Genomic DNA, 26,516 nt, shown 5'->3' with positions numbered 1-26,516 from the left:
AAAACAAAAACTCGAAAACAGTCGGTGAGAGTGATCATGTTTTTAGCTGACAGATAGGTTGAACAACAAAAACTGTCAAATAGCGCCATCTACTGTTTTAAAAACAAAACAAAATTGGCCGGAAGCAGTCTCCAAATCGCGCGATATTAAATTGAACGAGAGTTTAACTCGTTCTTTTCCTCCGGAGCATCAGGCAAGATGGTAGGTTTTCTGAACTACTGTAGCTTGGAGTAATATCATCGACAAGCATCTGTGCTTTATACATACTTTACTAGTGCATTGTTTACAAATCCCGAATGTCGTTAATGTTCGGGTTGAATACGATGTTAAATGTGCGGCTCTACACTGAGATGTTTTGTACAAATACAGTTAGCATTTTGTACCAGTCGTGGCTAAGCTAACCGACTGGCCTGTCTTATCACCATTTTCGAGTTATTCCTACGCACATAAGTCAAACATACATAATGCGGCAATATTCAATAACATCGTATAACGAGCTATTTTATCCCATATTGTCACAAGTAGCACATTGACAGAAGTTCCATGTTTTACCAGGCGGATACCGAGATCAAGAAGAAGCGTACCTTCAGGAAGTTCACCTACAGAGGAGTGGACCTGGACCAGCTCCTGGACATGTCCTAGTGAGTTAATGTGTCAATCTCCGTCACAGCTCTGGTGTGGATTTCTAGGCTTAATGGCAGCAAAATAACTGCTCCCTCTTATGGCAAAGTGCATAGAATTATGGCATGTAAATTTGGCTGTGAGTGTTTGACCTGTCACAAAATGGGCTGAGTTTGGTATAGAATCTATACTATAGATGCATCCCCTCAAAAGCCTCACAGACCAAAACCTTTGTTGTGCCCTTTGTCTGTGTGCAGTGAGCAGCTTATGCAGCTGTACTGTGCCCGTCAGAGGAGGAGGTTGAACCGTGGTCTTCGCCGCAAGCAGCAGTCTCTCCTGAAGCGTCTGAGGAAGGCCAAGAAAGAGGCTCCCCCCATGGAGAAACCCGAGGTGGTCAAGACCCATCTTCGGGACATGGTCATTCTGCCTGAGATGGTCGGATCCATGGTCGGCGTGTACAATGGAAAGACATTCAACCAGGTTGAAATCAAGGTGTGTGTGTGTGTGTGTGAGAATAAACATTCAAGAATGTCTAGCTCTTAGATCTCAATTGTACATGTACGATTGATAGCATGGACAGTCCATAGAAGATTCTTCAGTATTATGTTTGCTTATGCAGTCTGGATGGAATTGGGAACCCCCCCTCAAAAGACAAAACAAAAATGTCTGGCATCACATAAAATTTATTTTAAAAAGAAACATGAAAACATAACTTAACAGTCATTTGAAAACTCACTCTCAACATGAACAATATATCATTATGTTCTCTCTCTATATATCTCTATATATCTATATATATATATATATCTATATCTATAGATATATCTATATCTATATATATATATCTATAGATATATCTATATCTATATATATATATCTATAGATATATCTATATCTATATATATATATCTATATCTATATATATATATATATATATCTATATATATCTATATCTCTATCTCTATCTCTATCTATATCTATATCTCTATATATATCTATATATCTATATATCTATATATCTATATATCTATATATATATATATCTATATATATACACACATATACACACATATACATACATACACACATACATACAATATGGCATCTGATTCATACAGAGTATGAAGTATTCTGTCCATCTGTGAATGTCTTGTCGAGAAATTTCACGTTGATAAAACGATGGTAGTTTGTTATTGCTTTCTCACTTCTAGGTCCCTGAACATCCTTTGAAATGTTTCTCAGTAGAAGCTATGAACTCTCCAAATGTCACCTGTCGCGGCATGTTTGTTTATGGTCCTACGCCAGCACCATGCAGACTCGACTCGCTCAAAGAGGAAGTCATTCAAACAACATTTCTGATTGGCTGCTGTAAATCGCTATGTGCGTTACATTTCACAACAAGCAAAGTCATGAGTGTCTGTCATGGATGTTGGCCTTATTCTCGTTGCTGAGAGTTTTTTAGCATTTCAAAACGATTACTGCCACAAGAACAAAGAAAGCAACAAAAAACAGCAACAAATATTTAGTCTTTTCAGCGTCAACCTATTTTGAGATCCCTTAGTTGGCCAAAGACGGATAAGTAAACCCTTGGTGAAGTTCACAATGTTCCTTTACTGAATTGTGTGAATCAATGTTAACAAACATACATTTTTATGTCAGAACCAAACTTTGATCAATTCAGTGTTTTCGTGTAAAGGGCACTCCACCCCTGCTTCTGCTCTGAGAAAACAAGGCTAACATTTTGCACTTAGGGCACAATTTTAGTGGACAAGTATTAAAATCATGATGGCGATTTAGAGAGAAAAAAAAGCCCCCAATATTATGAATACAACCCTGTGTGTTCTCTGTGTTGTGATGGTTTACTTACGAATTGCTCTTGTAACCTTTGTATTTTTTCCTTCAGCCTGAGATGTGTGGCCATTACCTGGGCGAGTTCTCCATCACATACAAGCCTGTGAAGCACGGTCGTCCCGGTATCGGTGCTACGCACTCTTCTCGGTTCATCCCTCTGAAGTAGAATGGCTGTTATCTTTGTATAAATAAATTTGGTGGTCTAAAAACCTCTTGTCATTGCTTTTTTTTATGGCTGAGCTATATTGGTTTTTACATTGTGGTATCAATGTTTTTTAATGATGCTATTGCACCTGTGTTTTAATTTTTCTAAAAACGATGGCTAGTCAGTAGTATCCACAATCTAAGAGTAAAATAATGCTTACAGGAAGCTGTAATTTCAGAAGTTGGTTATTCCCAACTACATTAAGGTGCAAACTTGTAAGTTTGAGAAAGTGTTAAATTAATTTGCATAATAAGCACAAACTAACAGTAAATGTTAATGTAGGTTGGTAACTAATAAATCCATGGTTGGTGCCAATATATCACAGGCTGCTATGACCAATACTTAAACGGTGTAAAAATTTAGGTTAGTAATGTTGGCACGTTTTAATGTACCTAAAATATACAGTGACTAAACCGTAAACTACACAACTGAGCAACTTCATGGATCGATTTTAAAAGCGTTCGTCAAATTGGTGCCACACTAAAATGTTCCGGAGCAAACCTCGCTCCACAGAAGGTTCCTGTTTCCGTTCTGTTGCTCGCTGCTGCAGCTGCATTCTGGAGTGGCCGCTGTGGGCCATGGGTACAACCTTTAGTACGCATACAATCCGCTCTGTGACACTCAGTTAAACAAGTCACGGCCATCATTAGACTAACGGCTGTCGCATTGGTAAGTGTTTTGCTCATGTTTATATTTTCCAAAAGAATCTGCAAATTATGGCCGTGTTTTTCTGACTAAAAAAACCCGAATTGTTAGCTAGCTTCCGGCTAACATTTTTGCGCTATCAGTGGCTAGCAGGAGTTAGCTTGAGTGAAAATAACAGAAAGCAGCTGTCTTGTCAAAACGGAGCTAACAACTGTTCAACCCGGCCCTGCTTACATTGCTGACATTAACAATAACATCTTATCAGTCTATTTACGCATGGCTATAGCTCACGTTTTTATACATCTTATTGATTATTTTTTTTACCTGAAAGCAATTTGCCGGGGTCTTTATATTGTGTGAGAACAAAGATAAGTGCTAGCCTGTGAACGCTACTTATTCAACACCATTTTAACTGCTCCACACCCTTTACTGTCAGCTGCCGGCCTTACTCTGTGTTATTCTGCAAATGTTGAGGTGTGTGATCATTTAGTAAACATCGTCACAGTGTAATAATCACAGTTTGTATGGTGGCATAAATATTTGGGCGTTTCACTTTGACAGATTAGTAAGTGACAGCTCAGATCGGGTCACCAGCAGTTAACATATGATCAGTCATTCATTTTATACTCTTTTCAGTTTCAGTCTAGACTATTTTATTTGTTTGTTAGCTGCTTTTTAAGTGCTGTCTGTAAATTTAATCTACTTTAACTAACGCTACTACTACATCACCAGTGTAAAGGCATTTAGGAGTTTTTTAAAAGTCTGTATTTCTTTCTAACTTATTTTGTTTTAATTGTTCTTGCAGAGTCAGTGAGGAGTGTCAATCAGTGAATGCATAGACTTAAGAGGGTGAAACTTTGTGACAAATCAGAAGGCATTTGGAAAAGGTACAGTACATATTTTGAGTTTGAGATGTATGTAGATGAAAACAACCATTACGTTATAAAAAGTAAACAAAACGGCTGTGGAACAATAAGTTGCTGAATCACTTCTGATAAATACATTTATCAGACTGAAGCGTCAGAATAGAGAGTACTTGTGTTTGGTCTTTAAACATGCTCTAGTCTAGAGTACCTCTGCTTACATGGAGTTGTAGACAGAACCTGTCATCCCGATTCTGGAGCCCAGAACTAACCCTAACCTTAACCCTAACCTTAACCCTAACCTTAACCCTAACCTTAACCTTAACCCTAACCCTAATCCTAACCTTAAACCTAACATTTATGTTTAAACCCGAAAAAAAATTAACTGTGCCAAAAGCGGGAGTCGAACTCAAAACTTCCCGAATGCGAGTCCGCGTTTCTAACCGCCGGGCCAACACGTTTATTAAAGTTTGCTGCAAGACTGAAAATAGTGGCTACAGGTGACAGGTTCTGTCTACAACCGCATGTCCTCTACATGAGCATCTCTTGTACTCAAACACTCCATCTACTGACGGCATAAGGCATTTAAATGGGAAAATAAACAAAAGCTAGTTTGCCCACACATTCTTTTATAGAGTTAATCACGCAGTTGTAGTGGACGTAGTTTGGCACAGAAATGCTCAGAATGAGACTGGTGATAATTGAATTAAATTTATATTTGTAACGCCCTAAATCAAAACAGCAGTTGCCTCGAGGGCTGATTTATGGACTTAAAACGGCACAGGAGGTTTCTGTGCGCTATCTGTGACGCAAATCTGGGAAATTTTGTGAGGAGACTTTGTACACAGGATTATTGAAAGAAGCGTGAATACAGCTAAATACAACTCCAGGTATATTTTTTTTATGACGGGGAACAATGTTTTAACATGGTTGTAATAAATTGTCTCTTATGGTCTTATAAATGAACGTTACGTTTAGCATTTATTTAGCATTTAAAATCTCTATTGGTTTAAAATTAGACTGACTGAAAAGCCTAGTTAGGACTAGGGCTGTAACTGACAACTGACTTTATTATAAAACAATTTTTTTCATGCGTTTTAAAGCCAACATAGTCCAGTTAACTGTATTATCAATTAATGATGATTACAATTATTTCAATAGTTAAAGCCAGTATTTGTAACTTCTTCAGTCAAAAATTGACATAAGCATGTTGTTGTTGTTGTTGTTGTTTTTATTTTTATTGCAATGAAGACCACTGAAAAAACATGCATTCTTACTATGAGAGAGCTTGCATCTTTACTTACTCTACTTGTTTCCATGGAAATTTTGTTCCTTTCGCTATAATTTTCTACAGATGGCATAAAATGTTCAGAAGTACTGTTTTAACCTTCTCTTTCAATGGATTTATGCAGGTGAATTTCCACACCAGAAAGTTACGTACTACAGTTGTATTTTTAACTAGTCACTGCTGCAATTAGTTGTTGTAGCCCTAGTGACGGCCCTAATCTCGAGTTCTGTTGTTCCTTATATTTTGTGGAGACGCATGTTTAGGTTGGGTGGTGCTACTTCAACTTCTTAACCTTCTTTGACCCTGTGTTGTGTGTTTGCAGCAGCTGTGAGAGCGTAAGCATGAGCGGCGTGGACGGGCTGACGGACAGCACAGAGGTGGTGGACATGGAGGATGTGCCGTCGCAGTTCTTTGTGGAGAAACACTCGTGGGACGGCCTCCGGGACATTATCCACTGTAGCAGGAAGTACTCTGGGATGATCGCCAACAAGGCCCCCCACGACTTCCAGTTTGTCCAGAAGAAGGACGAGAATGGACCCCACTCGCATAGGTTATACTACCTCGGTAAGATAATGTTTAAAGTCACAGATAGTAACTGGCCAGTAATAAACTTGTCCCTCTAAAACATAATTGTACAGTCTCTGTTTGAACTTAAGTCAAACCTCTTAGACTAAACTGGCTCATGTGTGTCATATGTGTTACAATCTGTGTACAAATACATTGTGCACATGACTCAATCTGGAGAGGTTCTCAGTGAAAGTGATCACGATGTTGGTGTCACAACAGCCGAAGACAAATACACAAAGCTTCTATGTGCATGTTTGTATAAACTTCCATATTTCTGCTTAAAATCCCTTTGTTCGTTTTGGTGTTTCACCTTTGGCTTCCTCCCAAACCAAAATGCTGCCCTGTGATTGGTCCAGTGTCAAGACTCAATCACATTGGGATAGAGAATCCAACAAATGGATTCTCTAAAGTAGGTGAACTCACAAAAATCATGAGAATTCACCTTGCTGACAAGGTTATCCTTTGACTGAGTTAATTGACAATTAATTGATGTTTTGTTGTTTGTTAAATGATACAGAAATTGCAGGAATATCACACGATTAATTGTTACTTTTACAATTTTTTATATTTTAGACCTGATCATGTTAGATGTGTGACACTTTGTACTTGATGAGTTATCAGCAAATTGCTTTTAAATGGACTTATTCATTAAGTAAATTATAATTTTTATGTCTTCTCAACTGGTTAAGGCGTTCACGTAACCTTTAATTCCACACTGTCAGTATGTATTAATAGACGTTACCATTGCGGTCTGAGTAATGTTTATGATTGTCTAAGGATTCTGTAAACATTGTTTGTGCCATATGTTTACAGTACACACCGGCATGTTTACCGTGCTAACTCTAACGTGCATCTTGTTTTTCTCAGGAATGCCTTACGGAAGCAGAGAAAACTCTCTGCTCTACTCAGAAATCCCCAAGAAAGTTCGCAAAGAGGCTCTGCTAGTTTTATCCTGGAAACAAATGCTGGACCACTTCCAGGTCAGTAGCACTCGCAAACAGCTGAGTTTTACTCTCCAAAGATAGCAAATATTTCATGCGTTGCTATCAGATCAGACGTGTGAGGTTATTGTTGGATTTTAAGTGGCGTAATACTAAATAAATAGCATAATCATTCAGTTTTGAAAGTAACAAATGGACTTGGCACCTTTACAATATTTTACGCCTTGTTAGTCTCATAGCATAACAGCCCAAGTCATTTAATTTAATGGTAGGTTTTTAAAAATTCTACCGTCATATTCTACTTGGTGTCAACAAGCGCGTGTCGTTACAAACGTACAGTCATGTTGTATTACAGAAACAGTTGTACACTTGAGTTCTATTGCTTCTCATTGGAGACCATACTTCTGTACAGGCCCAAAAGTGAAAATTGGCTTTAAGATTGTTTTATCTCACTGTTTACTGGTATAACAAAAGTTATACTATATTAATTGAATGGAAACACCAACTAGTCATGTTCAACAAGCACATTTCAGTTTTATATTTATTGAGAGGAGAAACCATGGCGGATTTATGTTGTAGTATCAGAATCAGAAAGGGGTTTATTGCCAATGTCGGTGAACAGAATTCACAAACTTACTTGACATTGCTTGTGTACCACTGTCTTGTTGGAAGAAAAGTGAAACTGAAAATGATAAGGCTGCATATTGAAATGCTATGTAATTTGGTTTTGATTCAATCCGAAAAAGGACCTGAAAGCTTTAAACTGGTACATGTAAGATCTGCACCCGAGCACTGATGCATATTGATCAGCCTAAGACTAATCATATAGAATGAACTGTGAGCTTGTGCCTCTGCGTCACACATAGAGGAGCAGAGCCAAGATATGGAGGAAGGCAGACACAGGTAAAGCAGCTCACACAGAGATCATCGACAGTGGAGACACAGACTCGTTCTCTGTATGTTAAGCTACAAAATGTTGCATGTTTTTTTGCTATGTAGTCTCATATTCACGCAGAAATGAGCCTTTAGACGCGGAAAAATAACAACATAGTAGGAACGTGGACTTATGAGATGGTAGTCTGCATTTTATACCTCATCCTAACCCGCCTTGCAATGAAATAAGAATTCCTTTTACCGTTAGAGTAATCCTCCTCCTGCTTGCATTTGTTTAAAATAGGGCCGTCGACCTTCAGTGAAAATATGTTCTACACAGACTAAAAAGGTTTTCAGGCCGCACTGTACAGCGTTGACTTGTTGATGAACATTGGACATTTTACACAAATCAATCTACTTAATAGCATATTTTAGAGGCAAGTCTTTTCCCTCGTTCTCCACTTGAAAGGCGGTATGGACGATTTTTCGGCAATTTGAGAACGCAGGCGGAAGTGCGCATGCGCACTCCCCCGTGCGGACTGATACAACACACACGTGCGTTTGTTTATTAGCGCAACGGAGCGCATCACATCTCTCCTCTCCCGTAGATTTCTGTCCACTTCTGCGTCCGCTCGAACTGTCTTTCTCCGTCTTCATTTTGCCCCGTACACTGAGGGAACTATATTATGATAGATCCATGCGCTTAGGCACGCGGAAACGTGGGGACGAGCCTGACGCGGCTGCAGGTGAGCGGTAGGTGCGTTTTATGATTGATACGTGGCAGGACAAATGATTTATCCACGCCACGAGGAAACATGATAAAAAATTGCTGAAAAAAATCGTCCATACCACCTTTTAAGTGAACAGATTTCCCACTCGAGTACCATTACAACGGAAGTACTGATCCGTGGCAAAAAGAGGCAAAAGTGGGCGGGGGCGGAATAAGATAATTAAGCCTACAGGGACTTAGTTGTTGGTTTCCTATTGACTAATATAGACATTGAAAAAGGGTGACACAAAGTCAGTAGATGCTTTGTGTTTTTTTTGGCTATCAAATCTTTTTGATTGTCAGAGGACAGAGTCAAAGACGCCTAGGATAAAGCAGGGTGAGTAGAATGTGTGTTATGCTATGAGCCCGGCGACCTGTGTCTTTTGCTCCAATATTCCTACGTTGAATATGTAGTAAGTCCAATCATGTGTTTTCCTTGTACAGTAAGTGTGAATGACTCTGTGTCTTTAACGTGTCCCTGTAAAGAGAACTTGTGACTGCAACTGGCCCCAGGTCACCAGGACTTCTGAGAACGCACATGTTCTCACGGGGGCTTCTCACACAGGAGCGAACACAGCCTTTGACTAATACTTCATTAGTGAGTCCATCATAAAATGCCAAGTTAAGGAGCAGAGTGTTTTACTTCCCCCGTACTATTGGATTGCACTTACTTCTAGGGATGCATACCTAAACCCACGTTCAGGTTCAGGTCCAGATTCAAATCCAGAGGTTTAGGTTCAGGTCCGGACCTAATGAGTCCGGCTGAACCCATGCCATATTTGCATAATGTTATAACAGCATAACACAAGCTACTTGGCCTAATTTAGTTGAAGACACTTGAACATCACAAGCTACTAGCTAGCTGCTAAACTACATAGCTTAACTAACAGTTAACACACATTCATGTGTTTTACTTGAGGAACAACTTCTGAACAAGAGCAAGTTGAGTGTTGTTGACAGAGTCAGTCTGGGTCAAGCGGTCAAAGCAGCTGTTTCATCTGATACAATGTTTTGACTTTAGATACATTTCCAGTCTTTAACTTTGCAGATCCATTGGCATTAAAAGTCAGGTAAAAACCTTCAAACAGACAATACACCAGTGTCAATAATTAAGTAACAGTGTAAAATAAGTGTTACAAAAACTAGCATAAAAGTCAACTAGAACCTCTATAAAGCAATCAACTTAGCAGTTTCAAAAGTAGAATATGAAAATATTTTACACAACACATCAAGATGATAAGATAATCCTTTATTGTCCCACATGGGAAAATTCCATTGTTGCAACGCAGGTAGATACAGAGGAAAAGAACAGATAACTTAAAGGAAGTTTGAAAAACACTCTCAGTAGAAGATCTCTTATAAAATATAATACATCATATTAGCAGCATTAAACACCAGACTATATTTAACAACTATAGAATACAAATACAAAATACTAACACTACAATACTACAAAATATAAACTCCAATTATTGAATGCAGCAATTAAGCAATATTACTTTGATTTTACTTTGTATTTACTTAATGCCAAATACATCACACCACAACATAACACTTTTAAGTTATTTCATTCATATTTACACCCAGACCAAAGACCCAGACAAGAACCCACGCTGACTTCGCCCCTTTAACACGCGGCCAAGCCCGCAGCACATTAACGATCACAACATCGCACCTGCCAGCGATCTTACCAGCTGTCACTTCAATGTCCACATGTGGACACACGGTTCCGCGCAGCTCGACACGTACGAGGCGCTCCTGTCTCTCGCATCTTTTAACTAATTTCCTCGGCTTCAACTTCGGGGAAGATGCGTGTGCGTCACTTATTAGGGTCCGTGTGCGCCATTGATAGCGACGCATGGCAGTGTTAACGTGTTTTCCAGCGCAAATTTCGCGATCTATGGAAGGTTTAAGATGGTTTAGATTCTAGAACGAAAAGGACATAGTATGTGAGTGCAGAACCCAATCACCGGGGTTTTGGTTTTTTTTGGACCTGAACCGAAACGTCCGGTCCGCATCCCTACTTGCAGTACGTTCAAACAATGGGAATGATAAAGAGTGTTTTTCTAGTGGCGGGCCCGTCACCTGCTTGTCTCCATGGAGATGTTATTGCTTAGCCTGGAATGTTCCACAGTCTGGTATAAACTTTATTACCTCCACTGAGATATACAGACATCACCAAGTAAAGTATTTATTTATTTATTCGTCATATTATGCCTGTAATTAGGGGTGTGCAAGTATTCGAGAATCAGTCATTCCTAATTGTCAATGATCAGCTTGTCTTTTGTGTCTTTCAATTTGAAACATTAAGACACATTATGCGAACTCAACGTTTAACATCACGTTTTCCCTTCTTCTTTACCCTTGGAAGTTGTATTTAGAGTGATTTATGTGAGTTTGAGTAATCTTTGTTCACGATAATCCCTGTTTTCCCCAGCCTTTCTGCCCTTTTTTAACCCATTTTGCTTTCCATAATCAGGGCTGTCAGTGCTTTGTTGTCATGACGGAAAGCGTTTTGGATCAAAATTGCAATTTAAAATGTCCACGGGTCATGGTGTCATAGATTATAACTATAGAGCGGACAAAAGCACAATGTGTCTTCTTTAATAAATAATAATGACTTTACTGATTTGTGTTGTGCTTAACAAACTGTTAATCAGTTGGCTACATTTGTCCATCGTTCATTCACTCTCCACACTTGTGATGGTAAATGACTTCTGCAGCCACACCTACATATGAACTAGTCTGGGCTGAGTTGAAAAGCAAACATTCAGTTTTATTTAAGACAAGTTTACCTTCTATATGAGCTTATGTTATGCAGATCTTGTACTGCCTAAGTTGCTTAAAGCTTGTATTAATTGTGACACTCCTATGACTCTCCCTCTTTGTTCAGGCCACGCCGCATCAAGGAGCTTACTCTAGAGAGGAAGAGCTGTTGAGAGAGCGCAAACGATTAGGAGCCTTTGGGATCACGTCGTACGACTACCATCCCCAGACGGGCCTGTTCCTCTTCCAGGCTAGCAACAGTCTGTTCTACTGCCAAGACGGCGGCAACAACGGCTTCATTGTCAGTACACAGCCCTTTTGTGAAATCGCTTTTAAGACAAGTCCCATCTAACAGTCAGTGTCAATGTTTAGCAGTCCGCACCAGTCAAGCCTGTGGAAATCAAGACCCAGTGCACGGGGACGCGCATGGACCCCAAAATCTGCCTGGCCAACCAAAACTTCATCGCCTTCATCAACAACAACGACTTGTGGATAGCGAACATTAAAACGGGGGAGGAGAGGAGATTAACATTCTGCCACAGAGGTGAGCGCTGGGCAATTCAGCAGTTGTTGTTTTGTTTTTTTGATTTTTGCTCACACATAAATTAACTAATTTTAAATTTGTTTTTTGCAGGTTTAGATAACGTCAAAGAAGACCCCAAATCCGCAGGTGTAGCAACATTTGTCATTCAGGAGGAGTTTGACCGCTTCACTGGATACTGGTGGAGCCCCACAGCAGTAGAAGGTCAGCTGTGGTTTTGAATTTGGGGAAGAAATATCAGCTGAGGGAAGACAAAAATAATAACTCATACAAGAATCACATTCCTTAAGAATATATCTGTACAGTCTAATCTGCTAGGGTTAGCATGTTTTGTCGCAGAACTAATGGAGACCATGGTATTATACATCATAAATATTGATAAGTACGGTAAAACTCTTACTATTGAACGTACCAGAATATAAGCTGCGCCAACAACATTTGCAAAGAAAAGAAACCTCTGAATTAAAAATCTGCAGATTGTCTACCGGGTTTCCTGCGGGTCCGGTTTGGTGGGAGTTATTAAATGCTGACCGTCGTATCACACGCCCGGCCTCCACGTGTATCTGACCTGAATTTAGACATGGCGAAGACACGCAGCATTTTGGAGCTTAAAATACAGGGACTGGTAAATGGGATTTGATTTAAATTTAATGTTCAGCTCTAAGGCCTGCAACGATTAAACTTTTGTTTGTCATATTTTGATAATCATAATCATTGTCTGGACTCTACAGACTCTGAAACACATTCTAATAAAGAGACATGAATAATTAGCTAAAGGCAAGACAGTTGTCAGTTTGCCCTCACGACATATAAGCTTTCACCTGGACACAACAGAACTGTCCAATCTGTCGAGCCCAGTACGTCACAATACAATACGTATCACATATTCAAATTAATATCTCTACATTTAAGAATTGATCCTATTCACCTGCAGTGTCTTAACTATGTATGTACAAAACTAGAACGTGATCTCAAATGGGTTCAAGACTAGATTAAAAGATCTTGCCTGGATTTGCATATTGTATAAATGACAGGATATGAGAAATCTAATAAACAGTTTACTTTTCCTTTTTTTTTCTTTTACACTTTGCCCTTTAGACATTGATGGTGGAAAGACTGTGCACCTTTTGTACGAAGAGGTGGATGAGACTGACGTAGAGATCATCCACGTGCCCTCCCCGGCGCTGGAGGAGCGCAAAGCAGACGCCTACAGATACCCACGCACAGGTCAGCCCAGCGGGAATACTGCTGCTATCCTCTTATTTATATATATACATACACACACACACACACACACACACACACACACACACACACACACACACACACACACACACACACTAAAGTTTGTACTTTGTACTGCAGGAAGCAAAAATCCTCAGGCAACCCTGAAATTAGCAGAGATCAAAACAGACCCTCAAGGAAGAGTAAGAGAGTAATATTCCTGCTAAATCATCTTTATTAAATACATTTCTTAAACATTTTAATATATGTTCTACAGATTATCAGCACGCAAGACAAAGAGCTAGTGGTTCCGTTCAACTCTTTGTTTCCTGGAACAGAATACATCGCTAGAGTTGGATGGACTAGTGATGGAAAATAGTGAGTGCCTTCTTCTGTTTTCTAATGTGTGTTTTGTGTTTATTCTATACATTTTCTTTTTCATTTTATAATGGGACTTATGCACAGACATCAGTTTCATTGGCAGAGAGTGGCAGAACTTTGGCCAGAACAACTGATAAAATGTGTTTAGATCTACTTTAAAGAACAAAATGGGTCCTTTTAATGTTAGGGGGAGATAAAGAACACTTCAAATCACCTTGCAATAATTAATTTCCTCAACACACTTGAAACTTGATTTTCTTCTTTTAGATGTCAGTGTTTTTTATATTTATATACTTTTATATTTGTGTTTAGACTGTAGCATCTCTTTCACATTTTAGTTGTGTTTTACTGGAGAAAAGTGGTTAATTAGTCACCGCTGACTTTGCCGTTCACTGCTAAATCTGTGAATGTTGTGACGTCATCTATTGAGTCGTCGGCGTGCATTTAACTCACGTCTCCCTCTAGTGGCTGGGCTGTGCTGTTGGACCGCAGTCAGAGGAAGCTGCAGCTCGTCCTCCTGCCTCCCGCCCTCTTCGTCCCAGTAACAGACGACCCAGCGGCACGACAGGAGCATTTAGAGGCCGTGCCCCCCAACACACAACCCCACATCATCTATGAAGAAACAACAGATGTCTGGCTCAACGTACGAGTTTATCATCTCAGTTCATCCCTTTTGCTTTGCTTTTTTTTTTAATTGGTATTGACTCCATATTGCATTCCTGACAGGTTCACGACATATTTTATCCTTTTATTCAAACGTCGGAGGAGGAGTTTAGCTTCATTTGGGTGAACGAGTCCAAAACGGGCTTTAGCCATTTATATAAAATTACGTCTTTGTTTCAACCGCGGTGTTATCGCTGGATGGAAGGTTACCAGCAGTCAAAAGGTAAGTCTATTTTTGAAGGATTTGTTCGTTATCATCAAACAATGTCACCATGGCGACTGACAATGTTATCTGTTGTTTCCAGGAGATTTTACATGTGCAATTAAGGAGGAAGTTACATTGACCTGTGGGGAATGGGAAGTTCTCGCAAGACATGGTTCAAAGGTTAATAAATGAACTCTGATCTAATCTAAATCCAAACTTAGCCATTTTTGAGGGATGTCTGTAACATTTGAATTACACCACGACTTCTGTGTTTTTTGTGAGCATTCTGGGGTGGGATAAGCAACGTCAGTAAACTTGTTTTTATTGACTTTATTTCAGAGTAGTAAAGACTCTGAAATACGTCAGTAACCTTTTAATTCATCATGTCGCTGGCGTTGCTTTTATTTTAGGTTTGTTTTTAGCATTTTTTTCTTTAGCAAACAGTTTAGCGCGGAGAAACAACGAGGCCAACTGACTTTTAGTCTTTCAATTATTCGATTAGTAGTTGTTTAGAACATGAAATGCCTGTAAATATAAGATTTATACAAAATATGACCCAGATGAAGCTAAAGTGTTGTGGCTCGAGGGCATCTTGGTGGAGTATATTTACAGACTAAATGGGTTTGATCAAAACCAGTAAATGTACCTGTTTTCTGTCGTTTTGAAGTAATCACTGCTTTGTAATAGTCACAAAACTTTTTTCTCAGCACGTGGCATGTTTTGAAGTCCGTGTATACTCATGAGAACAATTATTCTTTTACGGAATGAGTTAAAAAATACTTCAATCGATTAGTTGGCCTTAATCGATTAACTTGTTTAACCCCTAGTTTGGTGATCACGTCAGGTACAATTTAAGGCACAAATGGGGAAATTAACCCAAACGTTTAAAAAAAAAAAAAGAATCATTTGCATTGAGTATGGTCTGTGGCAAATAATATTATTAATTGGGTTCAAATCTGGACGTTAAATGGACTGTGGAGAGATTTTGAATTGATATAAGCTTCAGTGCACAGTCCAAATCAAAGCTTCAGTTTGCTGAATTAAAGTAGGTAAATTGGAGAAATCTTCCACAGACATGGGCAAAAAACACAGACGATGTTGTTAATTATTACAATTTAAACAAGGTCCCAAGGTTAAACAAATCCCATCCAAATACGGTTTATGTGTATTATCATTTTCTATACTTTAATTACTGATCATTTGTGTGTCTTCTTTGTCAGATCTGGGTGAACGAGACGACCAAAGTGGTGTACTTCCAGGGCACAAAAGACACACCCCTGGAGCATCATCTGTATGTAGTGAGCTATGACTGTCCCGGGGAAGTGGTCAGATTAACCAAGCCCGGCTTCTCCCACAGCTGCTCTGTTAGTCAGGTGTGTTCCCAGTACCGAGGCGTCGCTCACGACCCGATTTGCTCATGCTTTGCGAATCGGAACAATCACACACACAAAACAACAGCGTCTTCCCGGCGTGACTCGCTGTGTTAGCTTACACAGCGTAATTAACTGGAAGGAAGTTCAACGCCAAATTCATTCTAATCGACACTAAAAGATTGAAAACAAAAGTCACAAAAATAGGACAGAATTGGGCCAATTTTGCATGGCTTTGAGGAGCATCTTGATTGATATTTGAAGAAATATTAAATCATTTGTTTTTATTTTATTTTTTATTATTATTATTATGGCATCTAGTCTAAAGCCCCTTTCCTAAGTTTTTGTATCATGACAAGTTCTGAAATACCTCAAATATAAAGATTTTATTAGTGTTGTATTAATACTAAAATTTCAACCTCGACTGTGAATACTAGATATACCAATTTACACATTTATAATAAAATGCCTTTTTTTAGGGAGTGTCTACAGAGCCGCGCCGCGCGGCCGAAACTGCATGGTTTTTTGTGCCGCGGCTCCTGAAACTGCTGGGCTATTTGACTGCGCCGAATTAGGGTTAAGGTTAGGGTCAGGGTTAGGGTTAAGGTTAGGGTTAGCCATGAGGCTACATGGCCGTGCTGCGGCTCCTGAAACTGCTGGGTTATTTGACCGCGCCGCGGCTCTGCAGCCACAGCCTTTTTTTTAAGTAAGCAAGCAAATTGTATTTGCCTTGCACAGTTTGTACACTGCTATACAAAGTGTTTTATAATCTTTAAAATGCATTGAAATCCCAAATGCATAAAATCATAGGATAATTCTCAAACCATGCACATTTTAGTCTTTGTCTACACAAACTATTAATACTTTCTTTACGTTACCATGTGGTCATATATGGTATTAGTTCTGATAAAGCTCACACTTTTCCCTGTTTGACTTTTTTTCATTCTTTAAAAAAAAAAAAATGTTCAAATGAATATTTAGTTTTGATACTAGTTTTAGTATAAATTAGTATCTGATTTTTGAAAACCTTAGATTGTATTGTAACTAAAAATGTTTTGAGCAGTATCTTTGCTCGAAAATGTGTTTGTTATCAAAAGACAACAAATCAAGTCCTGTTGGTTTTTGATTACCAAAGTTCACACCACCCTTTGAACTGCAGCACGATGTTGCTTTGACTGAAATTGATTGCAATATGTTTGTAAGGATTTTGACCAGTGATCTGTTGTGTTTCCTCTTGCCAGAACTTTGACTTCTTCATTAGCCACTACAGTAACGTGAGCACGCCTCCTTGTGTCCACGTGTACAAACTGAACAGCAGTGAAGACGAGCCGCTGAGCCTGGTGCCGGAGTTCTGGGCCAGCATGATGGAGTCCCCAGGTAAAAACAACATTATTATTCTCACATTAGTATCGTTCTTGTTTTTGTTTGTGCCAGTGTGAGCAGAGCTGAAGGCTGCTCACGTGTCTGAGCTTATTTTAGTCACAATCAATAGTTTTGAGTGAGTAGGGCAGAGTTCTGGGCCTGCGTGCGATTACACCAAGGACGGGCAGTTTGAGCTGAACCGTCCTCCAGACAGGCCTCACTGTGACCCGATAGTGTAGCGATGAAGACTCTGATTCTACGTGATAACAGACAAGTGCACGGCCAGCATGGAAACAAGATGACCTGTGTACACCAACACAGAGAAGGAGAACGGGCAGAGAAGTGACCACAATAATGCTGTACCTAGGATTATGTATTTGTTACCTTGTTATAGTATACGTTTACTCACACAGACTGAGCTGTACTTTTGCAACAAAGATTATTTTGTTAATATAAAGGATCTTAACCATTTTCAGGTTTTATTTCTTGATGAATGGCCACGTTAGTGCAGATGGTCAAAATCTTTGGAAGGAAGTTGTTTCATCTTAATTTACCTTAGGGTGCGGTGCACATTTTGTATCAAATTAAGTTTTAGTACTAAACTGTGCTAAAACCAAAAGTGTGAACACATTTGTGCTTTAGTCTGGTTTATCATACATGAATGATATTCAAAAATCCTTCGTTTGGATTATATAGTATAGTATAGTGTACTGTATATCTTTACTTCCTCATATATTTAGTGATTATGATCGTCAATTCATTGTGTATGAAGTACGCATCTTTTCTCTTCTCCTTTTTTCTATTGGTGGACTGGTGCTGTTCAGTTTTAGTCACAGTTTAGTCCTAAAGTTGACGTGAGTTTAAAAATGAACACAAAGGCTTTTGTAATTTGGCAGAAGCACAACATACTCTTTAACTTTTGCTTTCTGATCAAATATTAATATTTTTTCTGTGACTATCTAAAAGCAGATGATCCAAATTGTTTCCTTCCATTTACCTTGCCTTTAATGACACTGCACATGTCCTTATTTGTCTGCTTTGTTCAGGTTGCCCAGGAGATTACAACCCACCAGAGATTTTTGACTTTCCGGGGAAGTCAGGCTTTCAGCTTTACGGGATGGTGTACAAGCCCCACAACCTGCAGCCGGGACGGAAACACCCCACAGTGCTCTTTGTCTACGGCGGACCACAGGTTTGTAGAAATCTCTTTTTCTCTTCACACTGTTAATGGGACATGAGTGTAACCACATGACAGCGCTGCAGCCTTGAACCAAACTCCAGAGACAAGACGAAAGAAGGGACTTTCTCCTGACCCCACTAAGAATTTCACACACCAAATAATAATAATAATCTTTTTTTTTATAGTGGACTTGACATAATTAGTCGATTAATCATTGGATCCCAGTTTCCTTATAATAAAGTTAAGGAATGGCAGAGAAATTATTTTTATCCATATTGCCCACACCTAAATTGCAAAAAATAATGCGTTTGTCTGAAAAGTATAGAAAATGATTCAACAAAACGCTAACACAAGAACTAAATCAGCCAAAATGCTTTGCTAGTTTCTGAGGCTAGAATTCCGCTATAATTTAAAGGGCTTTAATGAGCTTTTAACAAACAGTTACAGAAGTGTTTCCTCATCATTAGTTTACTCAAAGTTGCATTTTGATTGATTCCTACATGTTAGTGTAATCCTGTAATGTCCTCAAACTGAGGCTTTGAAAAGTCCTGTTTTCACCCACCCCTATCCCCGCCCACCTCCATGTACTTATGTGATTATTTGACACATCAAGACCCAGGGTGATACTGTTGCTTGTTACAGTGAAACGTCACTATGAAGAGGCAGGCTTATCAGTTCTGCAGTTTGGGACATGAAGTCAATGCACCTGTTTCTATTATTATGCTGTTTTAGAGCAATATTGCGGTTTACAATGACCAAAATATAAAAGGATGATCTGCTTATGTTCATTACTATATAACTTAAGAAGCATAGTACACCTCCTTTAAGCCATAATCACCTGTTTAAAGACATGTATTTGTACATGTACATGTATTTTAAATGATTTTAAAGTATTTCTGTTTGTGTAGGTACAGTTGGTGAACAACACTTTCAAGGGGATGAAGTACCTCCGGCTCAACACGCTGGCCTCTCTGGGCTACGCCGTGGTGGTCATCGACGGGAGAGGCTCCTGTCAGAGGGGGCTGGAGTTCGAAGGGGCGCTCAAAAACAAAATGGTATTATTGACAAAAACACACATTTCATTTGTGATGTTGTTGTATTTTGGACGTTTGCCTGAAGTGCTGCGTGGTGTGTGTCCAGGGCCAGGTGGAGATTGAGGACCAGGTGGAGGGGCTGCAGTATGTGGCACAGAAGTTTAACTTTGTGGACCTGAGCAGAGTGGCCATTCACGGCTGGTCCTATGGAGGCTTCCTGTCACTCATGGGACTCATCCAGAGGCCCAACGTCTTCAAGGTCAGAAGCACTCACAGCTTTTAAGCATTAGTCAAAGTTCATTATCTTTTTTACACAAATGATGATTGTTGTATGTTCTATTTCCAAATTAAAATGTTAAAATAATGTGCCATCTGTAGCTTAGCAAAACTGTAAACATGTCAGTGTTTTTCACAGGTTTATGCGTTTATGCAAAAATGATCAATTCATCATTGCAGCCCTTATTTAATAAATTATTTGGTAAATACAATGTCACTAATTACAAAAAAATATAAAGTTTTTTTCAAATAATTGGTCAGCTGGTTTTAGACTGTTGGGGACCACCATATTCTTCTCTATTAATGGGAAACAATGCATATTCAGACCCATCTTACAAGCTTGTGTTCTCGATGAAATACCTCCATCAGCCTCGTGGTGTCACCGTTGGACTTTGCTGGGTTGAGCGTTGAGTACAGTTTTCTCTTAGCCATCCAAGCTGAAATGCTGAAATGGTAATGAAAGTGTCACAATCTTTATTAACAAACCTTTATTTTAGCAATATTTTTTGCAATGCTCAGCTGGGAAGAACTAGAAAACAACTGAAGCAAAATCTACGCTGTGTTCTAACCGATAAATGTGTGTGTTGTGTTTCAGTTGGCCATAGCAGGAGCCCCGGTGACCGTGTGGATGGCCTACGACACGGGCTACACCGAGCGCTACATGGATGTGCCTGAGAACAACCAGCAGGGCTACGAGGAGGGCTCTGTGGCTCTGCACGTGGACAAGCTGCCCAGCGAGTACGCTCCTCACATTCTGTTCAGACTATGTGGCTTTACATTTAAGGATTGTCACTTGACACAATGATGAAGACTATATTGAAGATAGGGATGTCAAGACTATTAGGTGAATCGATAATCATGGTTATTCAGGTCACAATTTAGGTAAGAACTAAGAAAATATAAGCAGCAACAAGTCAATCTAATCTCCAAAACGGCAAAATAAAAAAGTACTTTACTTGTAGTTTATGTACTTCAATTCAGAAAGCTAGAAGCAGTTGCAGAAAGCAGCAGTAGAAGTTCCTGAGACATGTCACAGCACTGGAAATCTGTAGCTGCAGGTTCACAATCCCCGTCTTGAGCAAACTTGCAGTAGTTCATAGAAATGTTTAAGGTGGTGCCTTTTTAAAATATGAACTCTGCTTTGTCTCTTTCAGGCCGAATCGTTTGTTGATTCTCCATGGATTTCTAGACGAGAATGTGCACTTTTTCCACACAAATTTCCTCGTGTCGCAGATAATCCGCGCAGGGAAGCCGTACCAGCTGCAGGTGCGGTTGAACATTTCCCTTTGACCATTATCAATTATTATGTTTGGATCAATGTTTCCATTTTTGCCATGTCTTCTGCTACTTCTATCTTTTAATTTGTCATCACGTTTAAATGCACAGTACCGCTCATTTCAGTATTTAATACTTTGTAACATAGACCCAGGACACATGCATATCTTTGCAACCTCTGTGTTTTCTCAATATAAACTCAGTCTAGACTTGTCCTTTTATAAGATGGGGCTATAAAAGTTGTTAAAACATCTCCCTCATGGAATGTGGGCTTATCGAGCTTTGAGCACTCGAAGCAGATTTCTTTTAATTTATGTTTAAATGAGTTACTGTTAGATACTAATTAGCTACAGTGCTGCTGCACTGTAAAAGCAGAAGAAACTACCGTATGAGTCATTATCTGGGATTTCTAGAATAGCACTTTTGAGGTCAACTTTTAGAGAAAATGTTGCTTTTCTTCAGAATTACATTACTTTTTAAATTTGTTTTATAATAACATTGTTTTTTTTTGCAAACAACCATAATCGTTCCAACTAATGCCCATTTTGATAGCGATGTCAGCAGTCTCATAAGGCAGGGACCATTATACCCAGTGTAAGCTTTAATACTGGGCTAACTTAGACGCAGGCACATAAAGCATGGGGAATTCCAAACCTAGATTAATCAGGTCTTCTAAAGCACTGTGGAGAATTCACAGGTCCATACATGCACCAGCCTGACACATGGATGGCAGCACCTGCTAACCACAGGTACATGTGGTTTAGTCACCACTGAAGCCAAACTCTCCACAGTGAGTCATGGGCCAGATCATTCTGTCATGCAGAGTCCACCTGCCCTGGGCTTTTTCTTCACATTCTAAACCCTACCCATGGTTAATTCATCACAGTGCAAAGCTAAAACATATTTTATTTGTTCTTTTCTTGTTAATCAAGTCAGAAGTTGTCTCTTTACATGTAGTTTCTGTAAAATTCCACCATGTGTTAAAAACTATTGCTATAGGTATTGTATTGTATTGTTTTTACTTTAATCCATGATTTTTGGTCCGAAAACGAAAAGGTCAGTTTAAAGTCGGTTATGTCGGTTTGGAAATGGGATTTATAGTTTGTAACTGTTTTTATGGAACTTTTGTTTTTGTGATTGTATAAAGGGGTGTTGATGATATGAATGATCTGTGCTGCTTTTGATTAATAAATGTTCCCAATGGAACTTTCCTATTTAAATAAGGGTAGGGAAAAAATAAAGATCAAATGTACAGTTTTGTTTTAAATAGAGGGTAAAACCATTACATAGAAAAGCAACTTATTTTGCGCAGAGGTTAGAGTGAAGCTGGAGGATGTGTGTGAGTCTGGGCCTCTGCTTAGACTTGATTATAACATCTCCAATACATCAGCCACATAATAAGTACACAGAGAATACCATCAGCTTTGTATGTTTCTACATCCTCGTCGGTTCCACTGATTCTTGAGTTGACATACCTTTTGTAATTGTTTATTTTGTACATTTTAGGTTTATCCGAACGAGCGCCACAGTATCCGCTGCCCTGAGTCCGGAGAGCACTACGAGATAATGCTGCTGCACTTTCTACAACAATACCTCTGATGTCCCGCCCGCCCCCCTCCCCCCCCGTGTGTGTGTGTGTGTGTGTGTGTCGCCTCCGTCTGCTGCTCACCACCACACGTACGCGCTCCCACTCTCCCGTCTCACGCTCACCTTCTGCGTCTCACGTCCCCTTGTAGAGTCCGGAGGTAGGTCACTTTTAAAACGAAAGACACAACGGACTTAATTTGGAAAAAACGCACCAATCATCCATAACTTACCAAGTGTTCTGGCCGAGATGTGAAAATGGAATGAACTCTTGATTTGCATTTTAAGTTTTTATGAAAATATCAGATACAAATATTCTATCCATAATCGTTTTAGCTCTTCAAACTGGATTTTCTTACTAAATGGAATGATGAAGTTGGTTGTTTAGCAACGTAACCTTATCGTTATGGCTGGTTGGTGTGGTACAACTCGCCCAGCTCCTTTCATCTATGTGGCCGCCATCTTTGACTTTTTGCCAAATGTGTTGTTTGACTGCATCCCAAAAAACTGTTTTCTCTGTGTGAGTTTGTGCTAGGGAATAGTCTGCGTTTGAAATGTCTGGGCTCATTTATATAAATGACATGCAAAACACCAAACACACAGACACGGAGGTATTGTCTCCAATGAAAATGACTTTAAATGTCATTTAGACACAGTAGATACATGTAGTTTGGGGTGGAAATGTGGAGTCAGACTATAATAATTCATGGAGTGAATGAATGGATTCGTTCTTGTAATTGTAAAGTTGTTGTTTTTGTTTTTGCAACAGTTAAACCGTGAGATAAAACTGTACAAGGGGATGGATACATTTCTTTCTGGTTTTAAATTACAATAAAACTGTTTTATTTAAATCTATATGTCATTTGAATACACCTGTTTTTTTAAGCTTCTCCTTTATTTGGATTACCTGACTGTCTCTCTCTACAGTCTACTCCATCACCTGGCACTAGCATTAGCCATAGCGCTACAGAGTACTACTTGGTGTTTGGAAGAAACTAATATGGTTCAGTTCAGGTTCAGCTATTGTTTAAAAGATTCATGTTATATTAAAGGGCCTCTACCTGATTCTTTATGAATTTTCGTCAAGTTAAATGCGGTGGTGTACCCCGCCTAAGGCCAAAAGACACTGGGATAGGCTCCAGTCACTCGTGACCCCTAACGGGAACAAGCGGTAAAATTAATGAAGATAAATGCTCTTCTTATCATCTTCTTGTCTGGTAAAAGTGGCTAAATAAAAAACACTTTTTACTGAAATAAGTCTGTGTAATCCCTCATTCGTCCAGGAGTGTTCCATTGTAGAAAAAATTCAGTTGTATTGTCTGGACTTTTTAGAAAAACAAAATGCTTTGACACTCATCCAAGAGTCATTTTAAATCTGTAAATCGAGTCTGGGAACTCAGGTTTTATATCCTACTCTAAGAGCGATACATTGGAGAGACTAAACAGCCACTTCACAAGAGGCTTTATCAGCACAGAAGACACTCGAGTTCAGGACCACAGAGCGCCGTACATCTGCGTCTTAAAGTCACAATCCACTCTATCGAAGACAGTGAGGTGAAGATTCTAAGCAGGGGGAAAAAGATGGGTTGAAAGAGGAGTTACACAGGCAATCTTTGTAAAAATAAAAATAAAAGAAAGACCATCATTAAATAGGAATGGGTGTTAAGATTTAACCTTCTTGTTGTTTATAATGGAATTTTGAATCCCTGGAGAGGTAGACGCCAAGGGTATTCGAATGCTCATCAGTTACACAGTGAGGAGGGAGCCAAAGTCAGGTTACAATAGGCCGTAGAGAGCCCATTAATGGCTGTTAGAAAACAAAGAGGGAAGTCTCAAGTGAAACCAAAAACTCCCTTTTATCAGGAGGTCCCGCCCGGTGGGCAGGGCTTACAGAGTTGGATATAAAACCTTGAGTTCCCAGACTCTATTCGCAGATTGAGATTGACTGCTGGATGAGAGGAACGTTTTTGTTTTTTGAAAAACAAGTCCAGACAATACAACACAATTTTACTGTAATATAAAATCTATGCATTTAACAAAGCATGTTGTGCCAAACACCTGATTTATGGTCAAGAGGTATGTTTAATAGTGATGATAGTTGTTTCTGGTGTCATGGTGCAATATCAGCGCGACAGGTATGACTAAGGGGGCGGGGCTTACAGTTCAAACTAAAACCTGGTCCTGGCTCATGGCTCAAATTCAGGTACAGGCCCTTTGAGTGAATCTGAGTTACAATTTGTATGTATAATCACAACTATAGAACCATATATGGTCCGCCTGGCCATGTCTCCACCCCAAATGCATGTGTGTCTGTACATGCATCAGAATGTTCGGCCCAGTTGAGCCGGTGTCTCTAGCACACGTCGTCTAGTCAGTGCTGCAGTGGGAGAGTTTTGTAAAGACTGACGCAGACCCAGGCTTGTTTGACCTGTTTAGAATAAACTATTTTTATGATGTTTTTTTGACCTCACTGAGGTTTTTCTCCCCTCACAGCGCATCACGCGAGTCGTCTGCTTGCCTTCTTATCTCATAATTTATATTTGCCAAAGTACCTCTCGACTCTCAATCATGCCGGTATTTCCTTTTTTTTTTACTGCAATAAAACAGACAGAAAGGTGAGCACCGGAGTCTTACAACAGCTTTGTACCACCGGAAATCCTTTGTACATTATAATGAATAAATGTATAAATCAACCACATGACTGGTTTTTTTTTTAACTACATATTTTCAAAATTCAGAAACAACACAGTACAGAACAAAACACACAATAAAGGACCAAAATGAAGACCCGAAAAGCAAAAACTTAAATACCCAAAACAGTTGTAGATGTATTTGTAGATGCTTCAGTAGGTCTCACCCATATAGCCAGTACATTTCCAACATCATTTCTGCTAATACTCATTTTACGAAGCTTTGACAGGGTATAATAATTTCTATGGATAATTTTGTATTGATACATTCCCCCCTGGCTTCTCTAGCCCCCGCTGTTTGCAATAATTGAGTTCATGTCCATGTGTCATCTTCAAATGTACAAATGAGCTCTTTTTCCCATCACGTTTTAAGACCTTTACTAACGAGCACATATCATACCATTTGAAGCTTTGCAGCGTAACGGGGGAGTAACTGAAATGTCTTCCCTTTTTATTATTAGGTATTATCGACAAAAAATATAGCTATTAAACTATTGTTAATGAATTGAAGTGTACTAATACTCTTAACCAGGTGCTTAAGGAAGAAATGCTGTGCTTTTTTCTGGCTGGTATTCATGTACTTTGCATTTTGTTTATTGTAAACTGCAATACTGACCTAAAACCACTTGGTCTGCTAAACTTCCAACAGGATCTATCCCGAGAATAATCCAAGTTATAAACCTGCATTCATCAATAAGCATAATCTTATATATGCTCGAGGTGGGCAATATTAATAAAAATCAATGTCTCTATTTTTAATGAGTATCCCAAATCTTCCCCATAACAATATTCACACATTTATGTAAATCCAACATAAATGTGTGAAAACATGTCCTTCGATGCTTTAGTTTAGGTTTAAGTATTAGATAAATGTAATATTATTGTAAAATGACCCATATAAGTGCAAGAATATCACTTTATATCCTCATGGGGACGTCAACAATTTAAGATTGTTTTCATGTTTTTATTTATAACCCGTTCTTTCTGCAGCATTTTGAGAGTTTTTCGTATAAACAATATACACGTTTCCCATGTGTTGTAACCTCTCGAGCACTGCAGAGTGCTCCAGGCCATTCAGATGCCTCCTTTCATCCTGCTGTTCCACTGATGAGAGCCCTGTTTCCATGGAGACGTCATGAAGAGGTCCAGTGGTGAGTGAGCTTCTTTCCATCACATGTGTTTACTGTGTGGCAGGCTCATCCTCTCGAGGAGCCCAGTTTGCTGCTCTGTAGGCCTGAGATGAGGTTTGTGAAACGTAAACCTGCAGATCTCTTGGTATGTATTTATGCGTCCTTTTGGATATTTATATAAACCATACAGGAATAATATGTTTGCCCCTGTC

The 26,516-nt window shown here is 39.2% G+C and overlaps 2 protein-coding genes across 4 annotated transcripts; both read left to right on the top strand.

Moving 5' to 3' along the window:
* The first annotated feature begins 132 nt into the window (after positions 1–132).
* Positions 133–2,681, top strand: rps15 (ribosomal protein S15). The gene is made up of 4 exons (XM_072441852.1): positions 133–201; positions 556–641; positions 879–1,113; positions 2,525–2,681. Exons 1-4 carry the CDS (start codon positions 199–201, stop codon positions 2,636–2,638), a joined length of 438 nt encoding a protein of 145 aa, XP_072297953.1. The 5' UTR covers positions 133–198; the 3' UTR covers positions 2,639–2,681.
* A 513-nt stretch (positions 2,682–3,194) lies between these two features.
* On the top strand, positions 3,195–25,182 carry dpp9 (dipeptidyl-peptidase 9). 3 transcript variants are annotated; one of them, XM_072441850.1, is made up of 21 exons: positions 3,195–3,346; positions 4,128–4,209; positions 5,799–6,037; positions 6,908–7,020; positions 11,517–11,690; positions 11,762–11,933; positions 12,024–12,134; positions 13,029–13,157; positions 13,296–13,357; positions 13,432–13,532; positions 14,001–14,178; positions 14,262–14,421; positions 14,504–14,583; positions 15,624–15,776; positions 17,015–17,150; positions 18,182–18,327; positions 19,224–19,370; positions 19,456–19,608; positions 20,221–20,363; positions 20,780–20,891; positions 22,407–25,182. In XM_072441850.1, exons 2-21 carry the CDS (start codon positions 4,154–4,156, stop codon positions 22,497–22,499), a joined length of 2,658 nt encoding a protein of 885 aa, XP_072297951.1. In that variant the 5' UTR covers positions 3,195–3,346; positions 4,128–4,153; the 3' UTR covers positions 22,500–25,182. The 3 variants fall into 3 exon arrangements, with proteins under 3 accessions (XP_072297951.1, XP_072297952.1, XP_072297950.1); XM_072441851.1 differs by having other exon boundaries at positions 5,796–6,037; positions 11,765–11,933; XM_072441849.1 differs by having other exon boundaries at positions 3,205–3,346; positions 4,130–4,209; positions 5,796–6,037.
* The last annotated feature ends 1,334 nt before the right edge of the window (positions 25,183–26,516 follow it).

Source organism: Eucyclogobius newberryi, unplaced genomic scaffold, assembly GCF_026437365.1.
Source record: "Eucyclogobius newberryi isolate DKJ021-1_F unplaced genomic scaffold, fEucNew1.0.hap1 SCAF_12, whole genome shotgun sequence".
NCBI classification, from domain to species: Eukaryota; Metazoa; Chordata; class Actinopteri; order Gobiiformes; family Gobiidae; genus Eucyclogobius; species Eucyclogobius newberryi.
Note: the sequence above shows the minus strand (reverse complement) of the source record. Positions and strands in the feature narration are given on the sequence as shown.